Below are 21989 nucleotides of genomic sequence, written 5' to 3'. Positions count from 1 at the left end.
TGACTAGTAGAATCCTAGGTGTATTTGATCATTATTTTTTGTTTACATCTCCTGAGCACTGAATTAAATATTGTTCCACATGTCACACAGCTGAATTTTATGATGCACTATGAAGGTTTGTTGCTGTGCTGAACTCTCCCTTGTCCTGCTGAAACTGGGACACTGTATGGCGTCAGGGTTGGCTTTCCTGTGTGAAATTCATCTGCAATATTTTGTTGCCTGGTAGGTTTTGTGCAGTGATGCCATTTGTTAAATGGTGAAAGAGGAAATACTTCCCAACCACTCTAGAGGCCTTCTGAACAAACTGATTTATTTTTTGTAGGCATTTTTACAAGCATAGTATCATATCAAAGAGATGTGTTCATTTTGACTTGGAAATACAGGCAGGTTGGTTTTCAAATCACAGGCAGGGATTATTTGTGTCTATGGCTTTATTATTAAAATAGTGTGTTAATTGTGTGCCACAAGATAAACTGAAAGAGCTTTTTCTTTTATTGAAACACTGAAGTGGACTACAGTTCAGCAGCTTAGGAGACTTAATGCAGTGAGTGTTGAAATGTAAGATCATCAATAAAAGTACTTACTCTTAATTCAGAGTTTTTCCATTTATTTCCCCACACTCTTTGGTTACTGCTTCACTAGACAATCCTTCAAAAAAAGGGCTTGGGGGTGCTGGTGGGTGAGAAGCTGGGCATGAGCCAGCAGTGTGAACTTCAGCCCAGAAGGCAATGGCCGCCTGGGCTGCGCTAAAAGCAGCGTGGCCAGCAGATGGAGAGAGATGATTCTGCCCCTCTGCTCTGCTGAGACCTCACCTGCAGTGCTGTGTCTGGCTCTGGAGCCCTCCACACAGGAGGGATATGGACCTGATAGAGAGGGTCCAGAGCAGGGCTATGAAAATGATCAGGGGGTTGGAGCACCTCTGCTACGAGGGCAGGCTGAGGGAGCTGGGAGTGTTCAGCCTAGAGAAGAGAAGGCTCCAGAGAGACCTAACGGCAACCTTCCAGTACCTGAACGGGGCTACAAGAAGGCTGCAGAGGGACTGTTTCCAACAGTCTGCAGTGACAGGATGAGGGACAAGGGTTTGAAATGAGAGAAGAGCAGATTTAGATTGGATGTAAGGGACAAGTTCTGCACCATGAGAACATTGGCACAGGTTGCCCAGGGATAGAGTTGAGGCCCCATCCCTGGAGATCTCCATGGTTCTGAGCAACCTGATCTGATGGAGGATGCCCCTGCTGACTTCAGGGGGCTTGGACTAGATGACCTTTGGAGGTGCCTTCCAACCCAAACCATTCTATGATTCCCTCCCATCATAATATCTGCACCCTTCTGCCCTAAAAAATATTTAGGCTGCTAACAACACTGCAGATGAAAGCTTTGTGTCATTTTGTCTGCTTCACTGTGCATTGTTCTGTTCCAGGCTGTTGACATTTCTGTCATTTACTTTCATTCACACAGTAATATGGCAGCCAGGTAGAAAATACTAGACCATGCTGTGTTGCACTAGGGAGAGGAGGAAGGGCTTTCCTAAATGACCTGGTTGCAGCAATGGGTTAATTTTTGTTGGTACGTTCAGCGAGATGAACTGAACTGCAACATTAAGCGAAGTGCAGGTGACAAAACTGGCTTGGCAGGGTCCTGCTATCAATGCATCAAACCCTGTTAAGCTACAGAAAACTCTAGGGTGCTATGAACTGGCATTTGTGGCACAGCAAAAGTAGCCTTGTTCCCAAAAGACACAAAGATGGCCTCCTAGAAACGGAAGAGCATTAGTGGGTCTGCTTTCTCACCCTCCTAATTGGGTGGCAGAGTCTCTCCTGTTGAACAAAATAAAAGTTCCTGGACCCTTTGTGCTAAATTGCAGCAGAAAATATTAACCAGAGCTTCCTCTGCTTTTTATGCACACACTTCCTCTACATGCTGACTTGGATCAATCAGGAATGCCTTTTCTTACCAGTACTGTGTTCAAAAGCCCCTAGAAGCTGGACTCCGGCTCCTCTGTCCATCACTACTGACTTTGAAGTTGCTTGTTGGTTTTTTTTTCCCCCTTAGCAATATCCCTCAGCAATTTCATGTCTCATCCAAGTAATGCATTTCTGAGTGAAATTTGGGTGATTTAATAATTTCCTGGCACAAGGAGTGCAAAACTGTAAGAGGAAAACTAGAGACAAATTTTTTTTCCCATCTTCTGGTGTTTATTTGCTGCCTGAATCCTTGCTCTTGACCCTTTTGAATGGCTTTTTGGGTGAACTGCATTTGAACTGCTTGTCCAGTGCAGTATCTGAGAAAGACAATGCACTCAGACTGTCATCCTTGCAGCTGAAGGTGGTGGGAAGGAAGCTTATTCTTAGGAATCTGATGTTCCTGACAGCTCTAGCCTTTCTAGCTTGGAACTTTTGGAGCTGTTTTCCTTTCCAGGATCTCCATAAGCTAAATAAACACTTTTTTTTCAATTGCTTGCTTTACTAATCAGTGTTTGAAATGCAATATTGAGGCCTTATTCCCCTTTCAAGCTAACACGTGCTACGCTGGGTTTACAGTGGCAGCCTGCCAGAAGCCTGAGGGCTTCACCTGTGCCCAAGTGAGGGAAGATGAACAGCAGAACCAAAGCAGCTCTTCACCATGGGATACAGCAGCATACTGCCCATTTCCATGTATTGCTGGCCACCAGCAGCTATTGGCAGTGAGAACTGTGGAGTTTGAGGGAACTAGAAGGCAAGAAGGTAGAGCCTTAATTCAAGAATGTACTTACTTGAGCAGAAGGTGAGGTTTTAAGTTGAACATCACATTGAAACCATTATGCTTCCTTCTGTTTTTGCAGTTGGACACATGGAGATGTATTGCTGGGTCAGTCTGGCTGCACTAATGATCTGCATGAATCTCCATGGAATGTTTCTGCTTCCCCAGGTGGCTCCAGTGTCCAAGTTATGAAGCTGATCCCTGCAAGAACAATTTTCATTTTATATGAGAGAATAATTTCAAGTTATCCTTCCTTGGAGGAGTGATAAACAATGGAAATAGACAACATTTCATAGAATCGTAGAATGGCTCAAGTTGGAAGGGACCTTAGAGATCAGCTACTCTGACCTCCCTGCCATGGGCAGGGACGCCTCTCAACTAGACTCAGCTGCCCAAGGCTTCATCCAGCCTGAAGGAGACATCTGCAACCTCCCTGGGCAGCCTATTCCAGAGTCTCACCACCTTCATACTGAAAAGCTTCTTCCTAAGCTCCAATCTAACCCTGCTCTCCCTCAGTTTCAAACCATTCCCCCCTTGTCCTGTCTCTAGACATGCTTAGGAAAAGTCCCTTTCCAGCCTTCCTGGAAGATCCCTTCTGCTATTAGAAGGCAGCTCTAAGGTCCCCTCAGAGTCTTTTCTAGGCTGAACAACCCCAGCTCCCTCAGCCCTCGTAGAAGATGCATCTGAAGGGACATTTGTTAAGCCTCTATTAACCTTGTTACCTACCTACCTAAGAGTACTTAAGATGACCAGTCTTAAGAAGAGAACATCCAATGACAGCCTTGGGTGCTCCATGGTTTGATTGTTCAGTCTTCTGCAGGCCATATAGTGTAACCTGCTGCAGTTTCTTTTGACTCTGATCAGCTGCTGTTCTGGTTTGGTACCTCTGTCTGCAGCATGGAGTGACTGGAAGATTGCCAAGTAAAGGAAAGTAGTCTGTGTGTGAACAGGCGGGAGGGATAATATGGAAATCTGGTGGAAAGAGGCAATTACAGGCAGTGTTGAGATATAATGGAAAAGAGACAAAATTGAGCCTCAACAGAAATATCAACATAAACAGTAGCTACTCTACAATGTCTCTGAAGTGAACTTTGTTGCTTTAAATAACCACATTGCACAGAAAACAGATGGACAAGGAAATCTGTGAGCAGATTCCCAGTTTGGTCTTCAGGAACATGTCCATGTTGATGTTCAGCATATCCTCCTGATACAAGGGGACAAAAGGCTTCTCCTGCCTGCTGCTCTATGTACAAAATACAGAGAAGAGCTGGAAAGCTTGATTACATGCAAGCCAAATATAGCTGAAAATAATACTGCATGTCATATGGAACTATGAGTGGACATGAATAGAGAAAGTGATACCTGAGATCAGCACTACAAGAAATGCTGGCTTACTGCTTCATAACCCAACAGCTGAGGAGGTAGCACCCCAGTGAAACAAATCAGGAAGCCTTGACTAACCAGAGGGACCATGTCAAGAGCTTACCAGAATCTTGGTATCATTAGGAAACCCAGCTGCATCAAGAGTGGGTGGTCTGGGAAGGGACAGACCATTGCCTAATGTTTAACTCTGTATTATACATGAGGCTGGATTCAGACTGTCTTTTAATCCCATGGCCTAACTGGACCTCCACGCACTGAAATTAGCACTTTATTAGCTTTCATTTTTCTATGATGAGGACCAAAAAATCTGCAAAGACATTCAACCCCCAAATGCCAAATAAATGGTCCAACTGGCACTTTGTATGTGTGCCCTCTCACTTTTGCATTTGCTAAGGAGACCTATCTGGAACAGCACAGAGTGCCAAAAATTGATGTCACTTTTTTATGGTGCAAGGCACCTCTCAGGCCTTTAGAAAAGCAAGAAGTGCCCCAGCTCCCTCAGCCTGTCCTCACAGGGAGATGTTCCACTGCCTGCAGCACCTTTGTGGCTCTGCACTGGACGTTCTCAAGCAGTTCCCTGAGGTCCTTCTTGAACTGAGAGGCTCAGAACTGGACACAATATTCCAGATGTGGTCTCAGCAGGGCAGAGTACAGGGGAATACATACATAGAATACATAGAATAAACCAGGTTGGAAGAGACCTTCAAGATCACCGCATCCAACCCATCAACCAATCCAACACCACCCAAACAACTAACCCACGGCACCAAGCACCCCATCAAGTCTCCTCCTGAAAACCTCCAGTGATGGCGACTCCACCACCTCCCCAGGCAGCCCATTCCAATGGGCAATCACTCTTTCTGTATAGAACTTTTTCCTAACATCTAGCCTGAACCTCCCCTGGCGCAGCCTGAGACTGTGTCCTCTTGTTCTGGTACTGGCTGCCTGGGAGAAGAGACCAACATCCGTCTCTCTACAACCTCCCTTCAGGTAGTTGTAGAGAGACGTAGTTGTAGTTCAGGTAGTTGTAGAGGGAAGGAGAACCTCTCTCAACCTACTAACCATAGTCCTTCTAATCCACCCCAGGATGCCCTTGACCTTCTTGGCCACAAGGGCACATTTCTGGCTCATGGTTATCCTTCTGTCCTCTAGGACCCCCATGTCCATTCAGTCTTGATGTGGGACAGAGGTAATAACCAAAGGCCCCTTCAGGTCCTTTCCAGCCTTTTATTCTCATATCCTAGTTATGCACATTTACCAATCATGGTCCTAAATGGTACTTAGCCACTCAGACCAATTAGACTAAGATTTCCTGTAGTCAGTTTATGAGGGTAGCTTGGTTCCTGTTATTCCAGAAACTAGTGAAATTAGCAACAGATGCACACTTGATTCATATCAGCTACCTCATTCCTTTCCATTAGTTATATTTTCAAAGAACATGTTCACCATCTATCCACTTGACAGATGCCAGAATAAACACTCTGGAGGAGTTCAGCTTCTTAAAAGGTTGATGTAGCAAGTAGCACTGACCCATCTGTCACGAATCTAAAGACAGACGTTGACTCCTATGCCCTCTGCTCAGCCTTACGTCACTGGCCAGTAGACCTCTGTTTTCATAAGGCTGGGCTGGAGGAGATGCAGTTTCAGCTCCTGTGCTGCCCTGCAAGTATCACAGCAATTGCACTATGCAGACCCTGGAGAACACAAACACAAGTGTCCAGAGAGGAGCCCAGTCACCATCAGAACGCACCAAGAGCAAGAATGTCAGCACTCTGCACACAGACAGCAATGGCTTCTTCACATGGAAATGGAACAAAGGCATATTGCTTGCAGGCTACAAGTAAATTATGCATCCTTATGGCATGGGGGACCTCAATAGGCTGGACAGATGGGCAGAGTCCAAGGGCATGAGATTTAACACATCCAAGTGCCAGGTTCTGCACATTGGCCACAACAACCCCATGCAGAGCTACAGGCTGGGGTCAGAGTGGCTGGAGAGCGGCCAGGCAGAGAGGGACCTGGGGGTGTTGGTTGATGGTAGGCTGAACATGAGCCTCCAGTGTGCCCAGGCAGCCAAGAGGGCCAATGGCATCCTGGCCTGCATCAGGAACAGTGTGGCCAGCAGGAGCAGGGAGGTCATTCTGCCCCTGTACACTGCACTGGTTAGGCCACACCTCGAGTACTGTGCCCAGTTCTGGGCCCCTCAGTTTAGGAAGGAGGTTGACTTGCTGGAGCGTGTCCAGAGAAGGGCAACAAAGTTGGGGAGGGGTTTGGAACACAGCCCTGTGAGGAGAGGCTGAGGGAGCTGGGGTTGCTTAGCCTGGAGAAGAGACTCAGGGGTGACCTTATTGCTCTCTACAACTACCTGAAGGGAGGTTGTAGAATGTTGGTCTCTTCTCTCAGGCAGCCGGTACCAGAACAAGAGGACACAGTCTCAGGCTGCGCCAGGGGAGGTTTAGGTTGGATGTTAGGAAATAGTTCTATCCAGAGAGAGTGATTGCCCATTGGAATGGGCTGCCTGGGGAGGTGGTGGAGTCACCATCATTGGAGGTGTTCAGGAGGAGACTTGATGGGGTGCTTGGTGCCGTGGGTTAGTTGTTTAGGTGGTGTTGGATTGGTTGATGGGTTGGACACGATGATCTTGAAGGTCTCTTCCAACCTGGTTTATTCTATGTATGTATTCTATGTATGGGGGTGATCTAAAGACCTCCAGTCCTCCACTGCCTCTAGACACTTCTGTCCATTCTGACATTAAATGTTATCAGAATCTATCATCTCCAGCAGGGGGTATGGGATGGGGCTTCACACAGCCAACTAAATTCATAAAATGACCAAGAAGATGTCGGGAGTTAAATCCACCACAACAGAGGACTTTCTTTAAGTGCTAACTGTGTAGGACATTCTCCTGCTAGAGAATGAACTGCAGGGAATTTAAATATTAAACAGTTACATGCTGAACAACTCTGCAAGAGAATCTTTACATTTCAAATCATTCCCTCAAAGACATCACATTTACAATTTTTACCAGTCTGCTCTTCAGGAGCTTGCACAATGACTTAAAAAAAAACACAGAAGAAACTCATCCAGAGCCTCAGAGTGCTTTGTGTGACCCAGAGGTATGTGTGCAGTAAGAAGAAGAGCAGATGGGAAAAGGAGAATTGAATTCCAGGGGAAGAGAACATTATTTGAATGGAATTTTGCATTAAAATGGAGAATGACTGTGAGATGTATAAGAAGTCAGCTCTGGATGAGAGATGATGAGAGGAGCCTGTTGGAAGGAGAGAGCAGAGAGGAAAGGGGAGGGCTCCACCGTCTCCAGGAGACAAGCTGGAAAGAAGTCCAAGGAGTGAGGGTGTGGTTTGAAAAACAAGGAGTACAATTTCAAACTGGATCCTGAAGCAAACAGGGCAGTCAGTGAGGACCTTGAGATGCATGAAATGTCAATTTTGTCTCCAAGAACAAACCAGAGCTTTTGGAGTTGTTGTGACACTCTGCCTGTGCTCATCAGGTCATCTCTGTGCTGTGAGTGCTGCTGCAGCGCTTCCCAAGGTTTGCATTCACATGTAGGCAAAACAGTCAGCACACAGCTGGGAAAAAGTGAGGATCAAACTCCCTGCATCCAAGGCTGTGCCACACGCAGCAGCTCTCCAGCAGTTAGTAGTGGTCAGCTGCAAGGATGTGCAAGTCCAGTTCACAGCCTGTGTGTCACTTAAGAGCTCTATTTGTCCACACTCAGGCAGGTCTCCTGCTGTCAGCAGCTGGATGCCATCTCCCAGCAGCCAGAATGTGTGCTAGTGCCTCGTTTTCAACTTCCACACTTCTGTAGTTAAACTGTGATTTGGTTAAGAGAATCACAGAATGTTAGGGGTTGGAAGGGACTTTGAAAGATCATCCAGTCCAGACCCCCTGCCAGAGCAGAATCATCTATACTAGATCACACAGGAAAGCATCCAGGTGGGTTTTTAATATCTGCAGAGAGGGAGACTCCACAACCCTCCTGGGCAGCCTATTCCAGTGTTCCCTCACAGTGAAAAATTTTTTCCTCATGTTTCCATGCCTTGACTTCCACCCACTGCCTCTTGTCCTGTCGTTGGGCATCACCAAGAAGGGCCTGATTCCATCTTCTTGGCACTCATCCTTCACATATCTGTGGACATTGCTTTTGCAGTGAGACTTCCTTGGCTGAGTCTTGGGGACAGAAGACTGGGAACATGCACAATACTTAGAGTTCTGTATACAAATGACAGCCTCTCCAAGGCAAACATGCAGCTCTTCTCAAAGACTGGAAGAGGGCATCAGGCTGCCATCCATAGAAGCCAGAAAACCAAACATCTGGAGGAAAGCAACCACTGAGAAAACAGAGAAAAATTTCCTAGGCACTTTTCCATTTTCATTGTTAAAGGACTGCTAGGGATTGCAGCCTTCTCAGCTGCTCAGTGCCATGGCTCTGCCTCTTATAAAGGAGGAAGAGCATAGCAGTTGGCTAATCAGAGGGGTAGGTGCACAGCAGACAGTTGAGACTCTCTACATTTCCTTTTCATAGACCTTAAATAAGGCCAGTGGTGCCTTTCCATTGAGAGATCCCAAACTAAATATAGAAAACAAGTTTCCAGGCTCAGTTAAAACCTGGGTGCACCCATCTGGCTGTGCAGAGGGTCAGTGTCTTTAGCTGTGGAAGCTCAGCTGGTTGCAAAGTGGAGAAAAGGTGGCAAAATACTTCTCCTCTGTATACTTGTCAATTATTTGTTTTTAATTTGGGTCAAAATTTCCAACACTATCAGCTGGCTCTTCAGAGCCAATCACACCTGCAAAGAACCTAAGCCCCGTGCCCAGCAAAGCCTGGTGGTAAAAGGTACAAAGGAGAAAGACATCAGCAGACAAAAGTGTGGCAAGGCACTGTGTGTAAAAGTGAGATGCCACCTTCTTTTTTTTTTACTACAGAAATTATGGGATGTTGTAATTAGGATTTGGCCAGCTGGGAGTGGGCATGAAGCATTATATTATTAAAACTGGATTGGAGAAATATAACAGACCCTTAATTTTAATTATACTTTAAATGAATCTTGATCTCCTTAGCCAGTGATCTCTCTAGTTCATGTCAAGCATTGTGCCAGACTACTGTGATTGCACACAGAACATGAGGATTTTTGTGCATTTGTAATTCTTGCTCATAAAAATGTCTCAGAGACAAGCCTTTGTCACAATCTGCTCTAAAATAGAAAAGATTTAGAAATACCTATCCTATGACTATGTACATATGTGGTGAAAGGCTCTGGCTCATTGTTGTGTTTGGGTGGTGGGTTGTTGGGTTGTTTTTTTTTTCAATCAGAGCTAGTTAGCTATCAATTGGAATGGAAAAGTTAGCAATTAGAGATCTGGATAGAAATAATCAGCATCCATAAAGCAATTGTGAGGGAGGGCAGCTGACAGAAGCAAACACAGAACAAGCTGATTGTACCAAAATGGGTTGGTGACAGATCACATCCTGCTGTCCCACTGATGTCTCTGCAGCACTGTTGGCTTGCCCTCATTTAGAGCCTGCTGTAGCTAACCCACCCTAAGTAAGCTGCTGCTAAGAGACCTATGGACTAGATACTACTCAAACAAAGAAAAGTTGTCCTTCACCTCAGCTCCAGTTTTGCTTGCTCTTGAGACAACAGACCTTGGTGCCTAAGCCCAGTTGTGAACCCTCTGGGAAGAGCTACAGATCTGAGATTTCCCAAGGAATGGGGCTTTAGTGGCACCTCAGTCCCAGCACCTTCTGCCACCTGTTCAACAAGCTGTTCAGGGTTTCCTCAGTCCAGCTGTAGACCTTCAGGTGTCCCATGTATGGCAAAGAGGTCCCAATGGCTGCACCCTACAATTGTGCATGCCAATAGGAACCAAGCTGTCTCAGCAGAGCCATGCCTATGATTCATTAGGAAACCTACCCCAGGTTTGGTAATTGCCTGCTCCACGTATTAAAAACAAATGAGGTGAAGTAAAATTAACAAAGCTGTGAATTTTAATGTATTTGGAATTGTTTTAATCTGCCTTCTGGTTTGGGCTCTTCAGGGGTCCCTTGATTAGAAATTATTACAATTAACCAGGTTGGAAAAAACCTTTGAGATCGAGTCCAACCTATCACCCAGCACTATCTAATCAACTAAACTATGGCACCAACCACCCCATCCAGTCTCTTCTTAAACACCTGCAGTGATGGTGCCTTGCTTACCTTTTCTTTGCAACCCACAGCATGAGAAACTAATTTGTAAAACCTGACATCAGAGTTTCATTCTCCTGTAATCTGTTTCTCAGAACTGGGCTCAATGGGAAAATGTGACCACCAGCACCACGCCAGGGATAAAACCACTGGAGCTAGCAACACCATAGCAGCATCCATCAGGATTACTGTGATTTAGGAGAAGCAGAATAGCAGTGATGTCACTTTCACCTCCCTCATCTGAAGCTAAGGGGATGGCCAGGAGTGAGGGTTTAAAAAAGAGGTTGATACACCACTTCCATGTCAGACCCTGCACTTCTGGGTTAGTCAGGAATTTTACAATGTCAGCTCACCATGAAGGAACCCTCTTTATATTTGGAAGCCCAGCAGGGCAGGACAGCAGGATGGCTTTTCAAACACGCATGACAGCTGGGCACAAAACTCCTGGTTCACCTTTGGGCACGGCAGGAGGTAGCAGCGCCTGTGTGGCACCGCGCCAAGATCTGCAGGACCCAGCCAGACCCAAGCACCGGCTGAGCCCCTTAGGGCTCCCTAGGGCTGTTGAGCTGCAGTGGCCGCCCTGGCTCTCCTGGCTTGAGCCTGGGGACAGTCTGTCAAAGGCCGTGTGGCCCTCTGCTCCCCTGATGCCTGGAACAAACGGTGTCCACCTGCGGTGGAGGAGAATCGCTGTTCACCACAACCAGCCACGACGGCAGGTGCGGGGCAGGCCGCAGGGCTCTCAGGCGCTGGCCTACTCCCGCTCTCCAGTGCCCACCGAGGGTCACAGCAGAGCAGCGCCGTTGAGCCCCCTACCTTTCTCCTCAGCCCCGGGGCCATGCAGGGAGCATCGCCCGCCAGCTGCAGAGGAGGCGGGAGGGAACCGGCGGGACCGGGCGGCTCTCTCGGGGTCCGTGTGAGGAGCAGCAGAGCTGGGGGGCGGCAGCACCGCAGGGCGCTGGGGAGGGGACCGAGTCGCGTGAGTGTGGCAGCAGCGGAAGGATACCTGGGCTCCGCAACCCCTCCCGCGTCCCTCTCCGCTGACCGCAGCCGCGGAGGGGGGAGCCCCCCTGCCCTCGAAGCCCCCTCCTCGGGCCCGCCCCTCAGGACGACTGGGGAGGGCGGCGGGAGAGAGGAAGGCGGCGGAAGAGGAGAAGGGCGGGCGATAAGCAAGGGGCGGTGATGGAGTAGGGGGAAGAGGCGCCGCGGTAACGGACTATTTGAGGAGACCCTGGCAAGCTGATGGGGAGGTGCGGAGTGATCCCGCCGCCGCAGTGAGCGGCCCCGGGCTGAGGCAGAAAAGGGAGGCGAGCCCGCTGGGGCGCCAGCCCAGCCGGGGCACTGCGCCTGCGCCGCCTCCCCCTCCCCTCCGCCCCGCTGCCGTGTGGGGTGCAGCGGCTCCTGCCCTGCTGCCACCGCCGCTCCCTGACCCGCGCCCCTCTCCCGGGGAGCTCGCCCCTAGCCATGGCCCAGATACTGCCCATTCGCTTCCAGGAGCATTTCCAGGTGAGCGCAGCTGGGGGGGGGGCGCAGGGACGAGGCTCCCCCTGCTCTGCCTCACCCCGACCCTCAGCCAAGGTGGGGCCCGCGGCCTAGCCGGGGCTGGGGGCATGCCGAGGGGAGGGGAGGGGACGAGCCGGCGGAGACCTTCCCGCGGCCGCTGTGGCGGGGAGACCCTCTCTCTCCTTCCCTCTCTTCCGCCCGCCCGCCCGCTGCGGGGCTGCCGTCCCGCTGGGCGCCGCGGGAAGGAGCGCGGTGCGGGATCCACCGGTGCGGGCTCCCGGGCTGCCGCCTGCCGCCGTCCGTCGCTCCATCCCCGGGGCCGCTTCTCCGCGGCGTGCGGGGCGGCCGCGATTTGTGCAGAGTCACAGTCGCCGCCTGAGGGAGGGGGAGGCGCCGGGCCGGGGCCGGGCTGCTCGCCGCGGGGCTCTTCAGCTGCGATCGGTGTCTCTGCAAGAGGGGTCGAGGGATTCTTTTTCTTTCACCTCAACGGCCATCGGTCTCCGGATCGCCGAGCTTCCTGGGGACCTCTTTCTGTGCCGCTGCCAGGTGGAAGGAAATTAAGAAGATGAGGTGCAAGAAACCGTTTGGACTCGGAAGCCGCTCAGCCTCTGTCTCATCCCAGCACAACAATATGAGAAAACCCTCCCTAAAAATGACATCGTTTTGTTCTTACTATCCTGTGAAAGCCCGAATGCCAGCACTGGAAAAGATCCATGACTAATGGATGCAGCACAGACAAACCGGTTTATCTGTTTCCTTGTGAACTGGTATCGAGGGAGGGCTGTAAATGGAGTGAGGGAACAGCAGTCTCGGAGCATGCAGTTTGAGGCAGGAATTAAAGGAATTTGCTAAATGAATGAGAGAACAGGAAGTGGACTTGGCAAGTCATCCTTCTGCCTCTGCACCGCCCCTTGATGTCAAATCAGGCATCCATTTCAAAATGCGAGCTGGGTATCACACATCACTGTGGATTTTGTGCCACTTCAAGCATTTCAGCCAGGGAGATGGTTATTGCCCCTTCCAGCACCCTTTGGGTAGTGGGTGGTTTTGGGTTTTTTTTTGTGGTGGTGGGTTGGTTTTTTTCTGCTTGATAGGAAGAACTGTCTTGGTCACTTTGGAAGGAACAAGCCTTAGTCTGAGGAAACAGTTGTAAGATTAGTGAACTCCAGAAATACCTGATCTCTGTGGCAAGGAGAGCGGGCAACTATCTCCTCAGGGCTGTCATGAGTTAGGAGAGCTTCACATAGTGAAAAAGAACTATTCAGTTGATTCCTTCCCTTCCCTACTATGTCCAGTGTAGTGGTGATTGCAGTAACCTCAAATGAATTCTGAAGAGCTACACTACAGCTGTCTTGAGTAAGAAACCTGTGAGCAAAGAGGGTTTGATGTCACTCTTCTGAGGAGGAGGCACAGAGTTCTTACGGTTTAAACTAGCAAATGTAGCCAATCCTGCTGCCTCTTGGTCTGTACAACAATGTTTGGAGCACATCACACTTCGAGTGCTATAAGTTTTAATGTGCTGCTTTGCATATTATATGTTTGGTTGTGTGGTGGCTGAGATTGTGTGTCTTGCAGCATTGCCAGGGTTAGCACTGGAGTGCTTTTGTTTTGGGTGGGGGGCTAGCAGCTTCCCGAGGGTTTTGTACTGAAGTCACATTCTATTATTTGCTACCACCTGCTTTTGGTCTTGAATAACTTGATCTTATTGCAACGACTAAACTTGTGCTTAAGGGGTTTTCCCCAGCATGGAGGCCACATAGAGAAGTAGGCAAAGCCTTGGGTCCCCCTGCTGCTAGCACAGAGGACCAAATTAATCAGGATTTACTCATTCCTGCTTCTCCCTGCAGTGGGAATGCAGTAGCTCCAAAGCAGTACTCTGATAAAGCGACACTGAGATTAGTAGTATCTGGGAGGAGGAATGCAGTCAGCCTCCTTAGTGATATTTCTGCAGGTGTCTTTATTTGGTGGGAGAAACCAGAAGGGATGTGGGAATGGGTAGTGTTTGTTCTGGCTAGATGTCTGCAGTACAGTTTTATCATCTCTAGCTTACTATTGTGTTGTAAACATCCAGAGTCTGGAATAAATGAGCATGTGGTGCTTGTTGTTGGCTGCATGGGAATTAATGAGGAGATTCAGTCTTCACTCTTCATAATGCTTCACTCTCACCCATATTTACCTTTAACAGCTTTGTCTTGCTCTCCTGTTTTCCCATGCTACTTCCAAGAAATTGATTTGGCCCTGGTTAAAGTATCATATTTAAAAGTTAACTGTAATGGATCTACCATACTGCTTTATGATCTTAAATCCAAAGAAGTCACAATTCCTTGGAACTGTGCAGTCTCTGTGATCCTACACTAAATATTTTTGTGTGTTAAGCCAATCCATACTGTTTATACCTGCACCAAATGTAATTAAAAAGGCTCTAAGTGATTAGAGTAGCTGTTAGCATCATAATTATTCAGTTCCAGGTTTGCCCTGGTGCTGATGAAACACTGTTTCACTCAAGTTCAGAATCTTCCCGAGACAGTTGCATGTACTTTACTAATAGTAAAGAGGAACTGAAGCATGCAGAAAGTGCTCTCCAGAGAAACTAAAGTTGCAGTGACAAATACTGAACTCTTCTCTCCCACTCTCTCTAGCTGGAAGTGGATAAATGATAGTGTGAAGTGAAACCGGGATCCTGGTCCACATAGATTTGGAGGAGTACTAGGGATCAGCAGACTGTTTACATTCCTTGTGAAGCTCATTTTGCCTTATGTTGATCATCCTCCTGACTGAAATGCAGCTCCAAGCCTGTGCAGGAGGAGTGGCTTCCAGTCACAGTGCACGTTAAATTTGGAAGCTGTGGTAGCTTGTACTTGAATGTACAATTTGAGTCCCAAGTGAGCTGAAAGATGGAGAATAGCTGCAGTAAGAGAAAGATATCCGTGTCTTGGTGCGGCAGTAGCCAAGCTGAGAATGAAGTTGAGGTTAACTCCCTTTTCAGTGCAATTGAGCAGTTGTTTTTACATGTCAGCTCTAGCTGAGCCTTCACATTCATAAAGACCTTGCATCTGGCTTGTTCTTCCCCCAGTGTTTCACAGTTCCATCCCACAGCAAGGGAGGGGACTAAGGTGAGGACTTGGTTTGTGTCTGTCTGGGGGCTGACCAGCTGCAAACCCTGCCAGTGAAGGACTGGTGCACACTACTTAAGCTGCTGGGATTTAGTCAGATTCTTAACTCTAGTGTTTCTGTTGAAGCAGTGAATGATGAATTCCTGACCAGACTGAACTCTTCCAAGGGAACTGCAAGTTACAGTAAAAATGCTGTAGAAGACTAAATATACTGGTACATGGACTGGATGCAATGCTCCTGGAATTCAGTGTACAAAGTGTTCTTGATCTAAAATTAAACTTTCCCTTTCCTTACTCATTGGTTTGCTCTTCAAAGCTTGTCTTTGTCCTATTTGGAGCCTTTTTTATTTATTTATTTATTTTTAACCAGCAAAAATCTCTGCTTGCCTGCAGAGTAAGTTGTTGCTTATACAAAGTCTTCAGGCCTGAAGCTGGGGGCTTCATCCCATAGATGGGTAGACGTGGAGCTTCAGACAGGGTTCTGCTTTCTGCCAAGTGACTAATACAGGTTCCTGAGCACAGCCAGTTAATGGGGGGGTGGGGAGGAAGGGAAGCCTCTTTGCTTAACATGCTCTTGATGCCTTTTATGAGTCTTGTTGCATCATTGAAAAGCTAAGGTATCTTGGTTTCAGATGTAAAGGATGTAGGTTTATTGTCTCTTTTTTTCTGGAGGAAAAAACACTTTCTATTTGGATAGTCTGAGATGTCTTGTTAAGAAATACTCTCTGTTGTGCAATAGACATGACTGAGCTGAAGTTTAATGGCTTTCAGGAATTTGTTTTGGCTAGACATGTCGACTTAAAAGCACTCAGGATATTTGCAAGCTGTAAATGACTTTTTGGACTCGTATTCAAAAGGTAGGGCTGAATGGCATGACTTGATCCACCTATTTAAGTGTGGAAGAGACTGGATTAAGAAGTGCCTTAGGTGTTGTCGGGAGACTCAATTAATGGATGATCTAATCCTCATCAGACATAGAGGAACAAGTAATGATCACCATCAAGAAGCATTTCCACTAGAGCTGTGTGGGAGAAAGCTGAAGTGGGATATTACTGAACACTGGAGGGGTCCTAAATTTGGAGTTCTTCTGACTCCAGCATTTAATTGATGTTAGATCCCAAGTATTGGCATGTCAGTGTCAGACAGTAAGCTAGGCTTAAGTGTTCCCATTTAAGAAACCAACTGAAGACTGGCAATATCAGTATCTGAGCTGGTCTGGATCACTGCAGCCCACAGAAAGGGAAATGCATTAGAAAGGGTGATATTTAGTAGAACTCTTGTGTGAAAACATCTTGACTCATTTCTTAGCAAAAGTTTCCATGCTGGTGGAGTAGAATGGGGAAAGACTGCATCTCAGTTAATAGTTGTATTTCACCCTAAGTGTCACCTGTGTGTCATCATTCAGCTTGAGAATCAAATAATAGATCCTCTCTATGGTGTCAGCAAGTTTTTGGTATCTAGAAGATGCTTAGAAGTAGGTTTGGTATCAATTCAGCCTGCTAGATATCAATGAAGCAAAGATCTTTATCTGTTTCATTTCAGCTGATAAAGAAGATAGTTCTGTGCTGTATGTGTTGATAAGGGGCATTAGGGCATGAAAGGGTAAAGAGAAGTTGGGCTGATACTTGCAGGAACTTGGCTATGCTGCAGTTAACACTCTTGGCCACTCTTGCAATATTTAATCAGTCTCTTAGACTGAACTGTGTTGGTGGATGGACTTGGGTCATGCTCAATATTGAAGTGCTCAAGTGTCTACTCTGAGCATGTAATTTGTTGCAATAAGTGGAAGTTGTCCAGCCTAGAGCAGGTGACCAAGAACAGTGGAATTAGGAGTCCATTTATTCCTCTGTTTGAGGTCACAGAAGTTGATGCAGCTCTAACTTGCAGGTTTGCTGGCTACTAGAACTTCCTGCATTACATGCAAAAATCACAGGAGCTGCCTTGACATGGAAACTTCTTTCCTTTCTGACACAGAAGCCTGCTGGACTTGTTTTCAAAACTTGTTGCAAGCAGCTTCTGATGTTCTTGTGCCAAAACTTGGATTCTCTTTTAGAGTGAATGGCACCTACTGAAGCTGACTAGTGTGCACTGAAGCACCAAATTGTGGAGTGTAGTGCTGGGTTGAATGGAGCTCGATTTTGCCGAGAGAGACTTGTGGGAGGGAGTCAGGGTCTCTTTACACATGCGTATATCTGGCTTGCATTGCTGAAACTTGAGTGCGTGGAGATTAGCAGTTCCTGGGCTGAATAGCTCTTCATTAGTGAGCTGAATGAAAAACAAACAACTTCTGAGGCATTCTTGGGCACAGTCCTGACACACCACACTGAGGTAACTCCCTTATATACTCCATTTATGATTTAGTGAGTAGCTTTGCAGAAGCTGTAACAAGCCGTGATCAGCCACATCAAAATACACTAAAACAGTGCTTGTAACACCGTGATGGGACTTGTTGCCCAAGGGGTTTTAGTCTATTAGGTCCCGGTGGTACCTATCAAAGGAGTCTAATGACTCGATGATGATGGTCGTTTCTGTCCTGACTCCTCGAGGGCAGTCATTTTTCACTTGCAGTCACTGAAAAGCGGTGTAGGTTAATCCCTTTAGCTTCAGTGAAGCTGATACAGTTCCTCTGCTTGAAAAGCATTGCTCTGGGGCATAAAGCAGGTGCTCAAGCTTGTGGCAGTTATTGTTCTGTAGAGTACATACAGGTAAATCTGACTGCCGAGCCACTGGAACAGCGATGCACACTCAGTGCCGCTGCCCCCTGCTGACCTGCCGCTGGAAATGAATGGAAACAGACTAAAAAGGATGGAAAAGAGAAATAGCCATCTGCGAGGGCAGTTCATTCAGTGACACACAATTAAGATACATTAAGAGCAACTGCTCTGTTCCCAGTGTCACATGATTGAGCACAGGTTATGTTTTGAGAGTTGGCCATAAGGCTGGGAGGTGTCCTGCATTGAGATCCCTGCCCTTGCTGAACCAAATGCCATCTTAGGTTAGGAGGCATGGATTGGCTGAATGGTTTAGCACATCTATCTTTCTTTCTTTTCACCTGTAAGAATTAGATTCCAAGAAGCAAGGGGAACAAACCCACTTGTGAAAACAGGCCATTTGAGACCTTTTGTGCAGACTTGCTTCCATAACGTTCCTGGGAGTGAGCTGCATAAGGGCAATTAGGTCTTTCCATAAGACCCACTGATGTTGTAGTTCTGCTTCTTATGTTTTTAATACCAGATTTACCAGCCTTGCTAAATCTGGAATGGTGATGCTACTGATTGTCATTGCTTAACCTAGTTCTAGCCACAAGTGCTTCAGATAAAACCCCTTTTCCTTTGCACCAGTAATACAGCTTCAGAATGTCTTTAGGAGTTGAATGCTGAGGTTTGTGTATCTCTGTGGAACTGAGAGAATTGGAAGCCAAAGTGTAGTTCCATAATACATTGTCCTGTGCCAATCTTGCATTTGCTTTCAATATGAGCCGCCAGTGGACACTTGCAGTCCAGAAAGCCAACTGTATCTGGGGTTGCAACAAGAGAAGTGTGGCAAGTAGGTTGAGAGATGCAATTCTCCCCCTCCTACCCCACTCTGGTGAGACCCCAGCACTGTGTCCAGTTCTGCAGCCCCTATTACAAGAAAGATCTGGAAGTGCTAGAATATGTCCAGAGAAGGGCTGCAAGGGTTGCTCAGTTTGAAGAGAAGGCTCTGAGAAGACATTATTGTGGCCTACCAATATCTGGAGGGGGCTACAAGAAAGCTGGGGAGGGACTTTTTAGAGTGTCAGGTAGTGTCTGGGGGAATGGATCCAAGCTAGAGGAGGGGAGATTTAGAGTAGACATTAAGAAGTTCTTCACCATAAAGGTTGTGAGACACTGGAACAGGGAGGTGGTAGAAGTCACATCCCTGGAAGTTTTTGAGGTCAGCCTGGATGCGGCTCTGGGTGACCTGATCAAGTGGGAAGCGTCCCTGCCCATGGCAGGCTGGTTGGAGCTGGATGATCTTTGAGATCTCTTCCTACCCTGACGATTCCCTGAGTCTTTCTGGAGGAGACTTTAGACCCTCAACTTGAGTAGCATAATAAAACACTCTCCTGTCTTTCTAGCTCCAAAACTTGGGCATTAACCCAGCAAACATTGGATTCAGCACCCTAACAATGGAATCTGACAAGTTCATCTGCATCAGGGAGAAAGTGGGAGAGCAGGCACAAGTAGTGATAATTGACATGAGTGATCCAACCACACCCATCAGACGGCCAATTTCTGCTGAAAGTGCCATCATGAATCCAGCCTCCAAAGTAATTGCTCTAAAAGGTGAGTAACCCTTTAGTGCTGCAGTCTGGAACCTACTATTTAGCTGTACTATTGCTTACTTATGCTCTGAAGCTGAAGATTTACTTATACTTTCTAAGAATGAGGATGGGGAATTCTTGCCTGAACTTGCATGAGGTATTTTTGGCAGTGGATTTTTTTCAGTAATCTTTGGATGATTTGCCTTCAGGTAGGTGTGAGGTGCTTGGGCTTGGCACTGCAGCCTCCTAGTCTCACTGAGGACCAGGTCAACATATGGTATATTTGCCCTTTAAACAGGTGTTGTAAGCATAGTGGACACTCCTATAGAGGAATAGGAGTGTGAAGCCATTCTTAGTCCCTGCTCTGTCCTGGCCCTTGCTCCTAGCACTGAAGAGCTTACTAGATGCCACCAAAATGTCATAAGAGTGTCCAGTAATTCTGCAAGTCTGAGTGTACAAGCATGTTGAGTTTGGCAATCCTGAGGCCTTGCAGATTGGAACTCTGCTTACCAGTGTTATTACCTTTAAGTAGGACTTGAAGCTCAAGTATTTTTCTTTGTAATACATCTCTAGCTCTTTTCTTCTGGTATTTAATTTCACGAACTGTTACTGACTATGTACTTTTCTTCCTGCATCTATCTAAACAGATGGTGAGTGAACTTTGTCATGACATTTTTTTATGTTCAGTAGTACAGAATGGTCTCATCTCATAAAAAGTACTGAACTGAAGGTAGCCATTTGACAGTTCACTTCATAGCCAGGTGGGAGATCTTACTCCTCACCTGGTACCATACTGAAAGTGTTCTCCATTGGCTCGTTACCAACCATTTGGTTGCTTTGACTATTGACTGTACTGAGTGAAAGAGAGGAGCCTGCTCTCAATGTTTGTGTGTGTATGTGTGTTTATATGATGGAAGTACAGCTGATAGACAAAAACCAAGTTGCAATATTTTTATGAGAGACCTCTGCTAGCATGTCCTGTGTGCTATTCATTTCTGCCTCAGTGTGTTTTTGATTGTGAAAAATCATGGTGAAGTTAGGGGTCCAAGAAATAACTGTCCTCAGAACTGGCACAAAGTCTGTAACTTCTTGTCTTTGACCTCAGGCTTATACTGACATCAGGGGAAAACTAATTTATTAATGTTTGACTTCAGCTGAATCTGACTCAGCTCTGATGCTTACACATCCTGCAAAGGGCTGCCTTACCTGGGGTGTGGGTAAAGGTAATGGGGGGGGGGAAGCCCAAAAAAACACACCCAACATTTCAGATCTGTAGAGTTCACTGTCCTTAATCTTGGACCCCATTAAGTATTGGCAAGGAAAGTGCCTTCTCTACACTATCAGAGCTTCATCAAGCTTTTAAAAGGAAACTTTTCTGGTTTTAAACTAACCTACTAAATGGGTTATCATCAGCTTTGAAGAGTACAGCTTTTTCTTGCTCAAAAGGAGTCCATCTCTTGTCCATGCAGAGGGAATAAGCTTCTCCTCTGAACAGAAAAAGGTTGAGTAAATGATGTCACGTTGACATGCAAAGCTGTGTTGTCAGGTATTGCAAGCTTAATGACCTTCTCTTCTATCAATAATGTAATAATCAAAGGGTTGGGTAGAAAAGAGGATGTTTAGAGCTACCTAACCAGTATGCTGTCACCCAAAATAATCAACAGAACTACAGTGAACTGCTCTGTGATTTAAGTCAGTCTGTCATTCTAGGCTTTCCCTGCTGATTGACTGAAGCTTCAGTAGTGAAAACTGTTGCACATTGTGACTGTGTGCCGTGATTGGGAGTTGCTCATGATCTGAGGATTATTGAGCAATAAACATCCAAACCCCACCCTCAGAAAAAGAAATGAAATGGTTCTTGATTTAAACAAATGCAGGATGCACAATTTCATTTCTGGATTGCATGTGGCATTCTCCTGGTGTACCAAAGTCTCTTCTGTGTCCTTGTGTTTCATGATTCTCTTGCTTTGTCCTGTACTGAGAGTACTCCCCAGTCAATGTAAATGGAGAATGCAGTACTTGGATGCTTCCATTCTTTGTGGAATGGAGAAACTTCATGCTCCAGTGAACTGAAAAGTAAATTCTTGTGCCAGTGTTCAAACCTGACTACACCTGTGGAAAATAGTGGAAGTAGGTTGATCAGTCTGGTAGCTTGATCAGAAAAACTTATGTAGGAGCCTGGCTTTTTGCCTTGAATCTTGGTCTGAGAAAGTGTTCAAGTAGGTCACAGAATCAATAAGGTTGGAAAAGACCTCAAAGATCATCAAGTCTAACCTGTCACCCAAGACCTCATGACCACTAAACTATGGCACCGAGAGCCACGTCCAATCCCCTCTTGAACACCTCCAGGGATGGTGACTCCACCACCTCCCTGGGATGTAAGTCACAGTTGCCTTCACTCTGACTTTATAGCAAAGTCTGTTCTCACTCCAAATAACTGATTTTCTTGAGCTCTGAACTTCAAAGTTATTGCCAAAGTTAAACTGTATTGCTATGGCTCCTTTGGCCACCTACATCTTGGTGAAGCTTATAAAGCCATGGCTAACACACAACAGTCAAATTTAATCTAGATGATAGGCAAGCTGAGTTTTCAGCTCTTTCTGCTAGATTATCAGTTTCTTCTGTGCTCTTAAAACTAGGAAGGGCATCTTGCTTCCTTTAAGGGAAGCCTGGGACCAGTTTCTGTATGGATGTACTGGTATTCCTGTTGAAATGATGACTAGAGTTCTTCCAGAAATACTTGCCTGCCTTCTGCATGCAAGGCTGC

General features: G+C 46.6%; 1 protein-coding gene across 7 annotated transcripts in view; it reads left to right on the top strand.

Annotated features, from left to right (window-relative positions):
* The first annotated feature begins 11529 nt into the window (after positions 1-11529).
* Positions 11530-21989, top strand: part of CLTCL1 (clathrin heavy chain like 1) — a 41014-nt gene continuing 30554 nt past the window's right edge. For 3 of the 7 annotated variants that reach the window (XM_054173228.1, XM_054173224.1, XM_054173226.1), the window contains exons 1-2: positions 11531-11827; positions 19037-19244. In XM_054173228.1, coding sequence (XP_054029203.1) covers positions 11786-11827; positions 19037-19244 — 250 coding nt within the window. In that variant the 5' untranslated portion in view covers positions 11531-11785. Of the gene's footprint in view, positions 11828-19036; positions 19245-21989 lie in introns of all 7 variants that reach the window. The other 4 variants (XM_054173222.1, XM_054173227.1, XM_054173223.1 and 1 more) reach the window with 4 other exon arrangements.

This window comes from Dryobates pubescens, chromosome 25 (genome assembly GCF_014839835.1).
Source record: "Dryobates pubescens isolate bDryPub1 chromosome 25, bDryPub1.pri, whole genome shotgun sequence".
NCBI lineage: Eukaryota > Metazoa > Chordata > Aves > Piciformes > Picidae > Dryobates > Dryobates pubescens.
The sequence above is the reverse complement of the archived record's forward strand: the minus strand, read 5'-3'. Positions and strand labels throughout refer to the sequence as shown.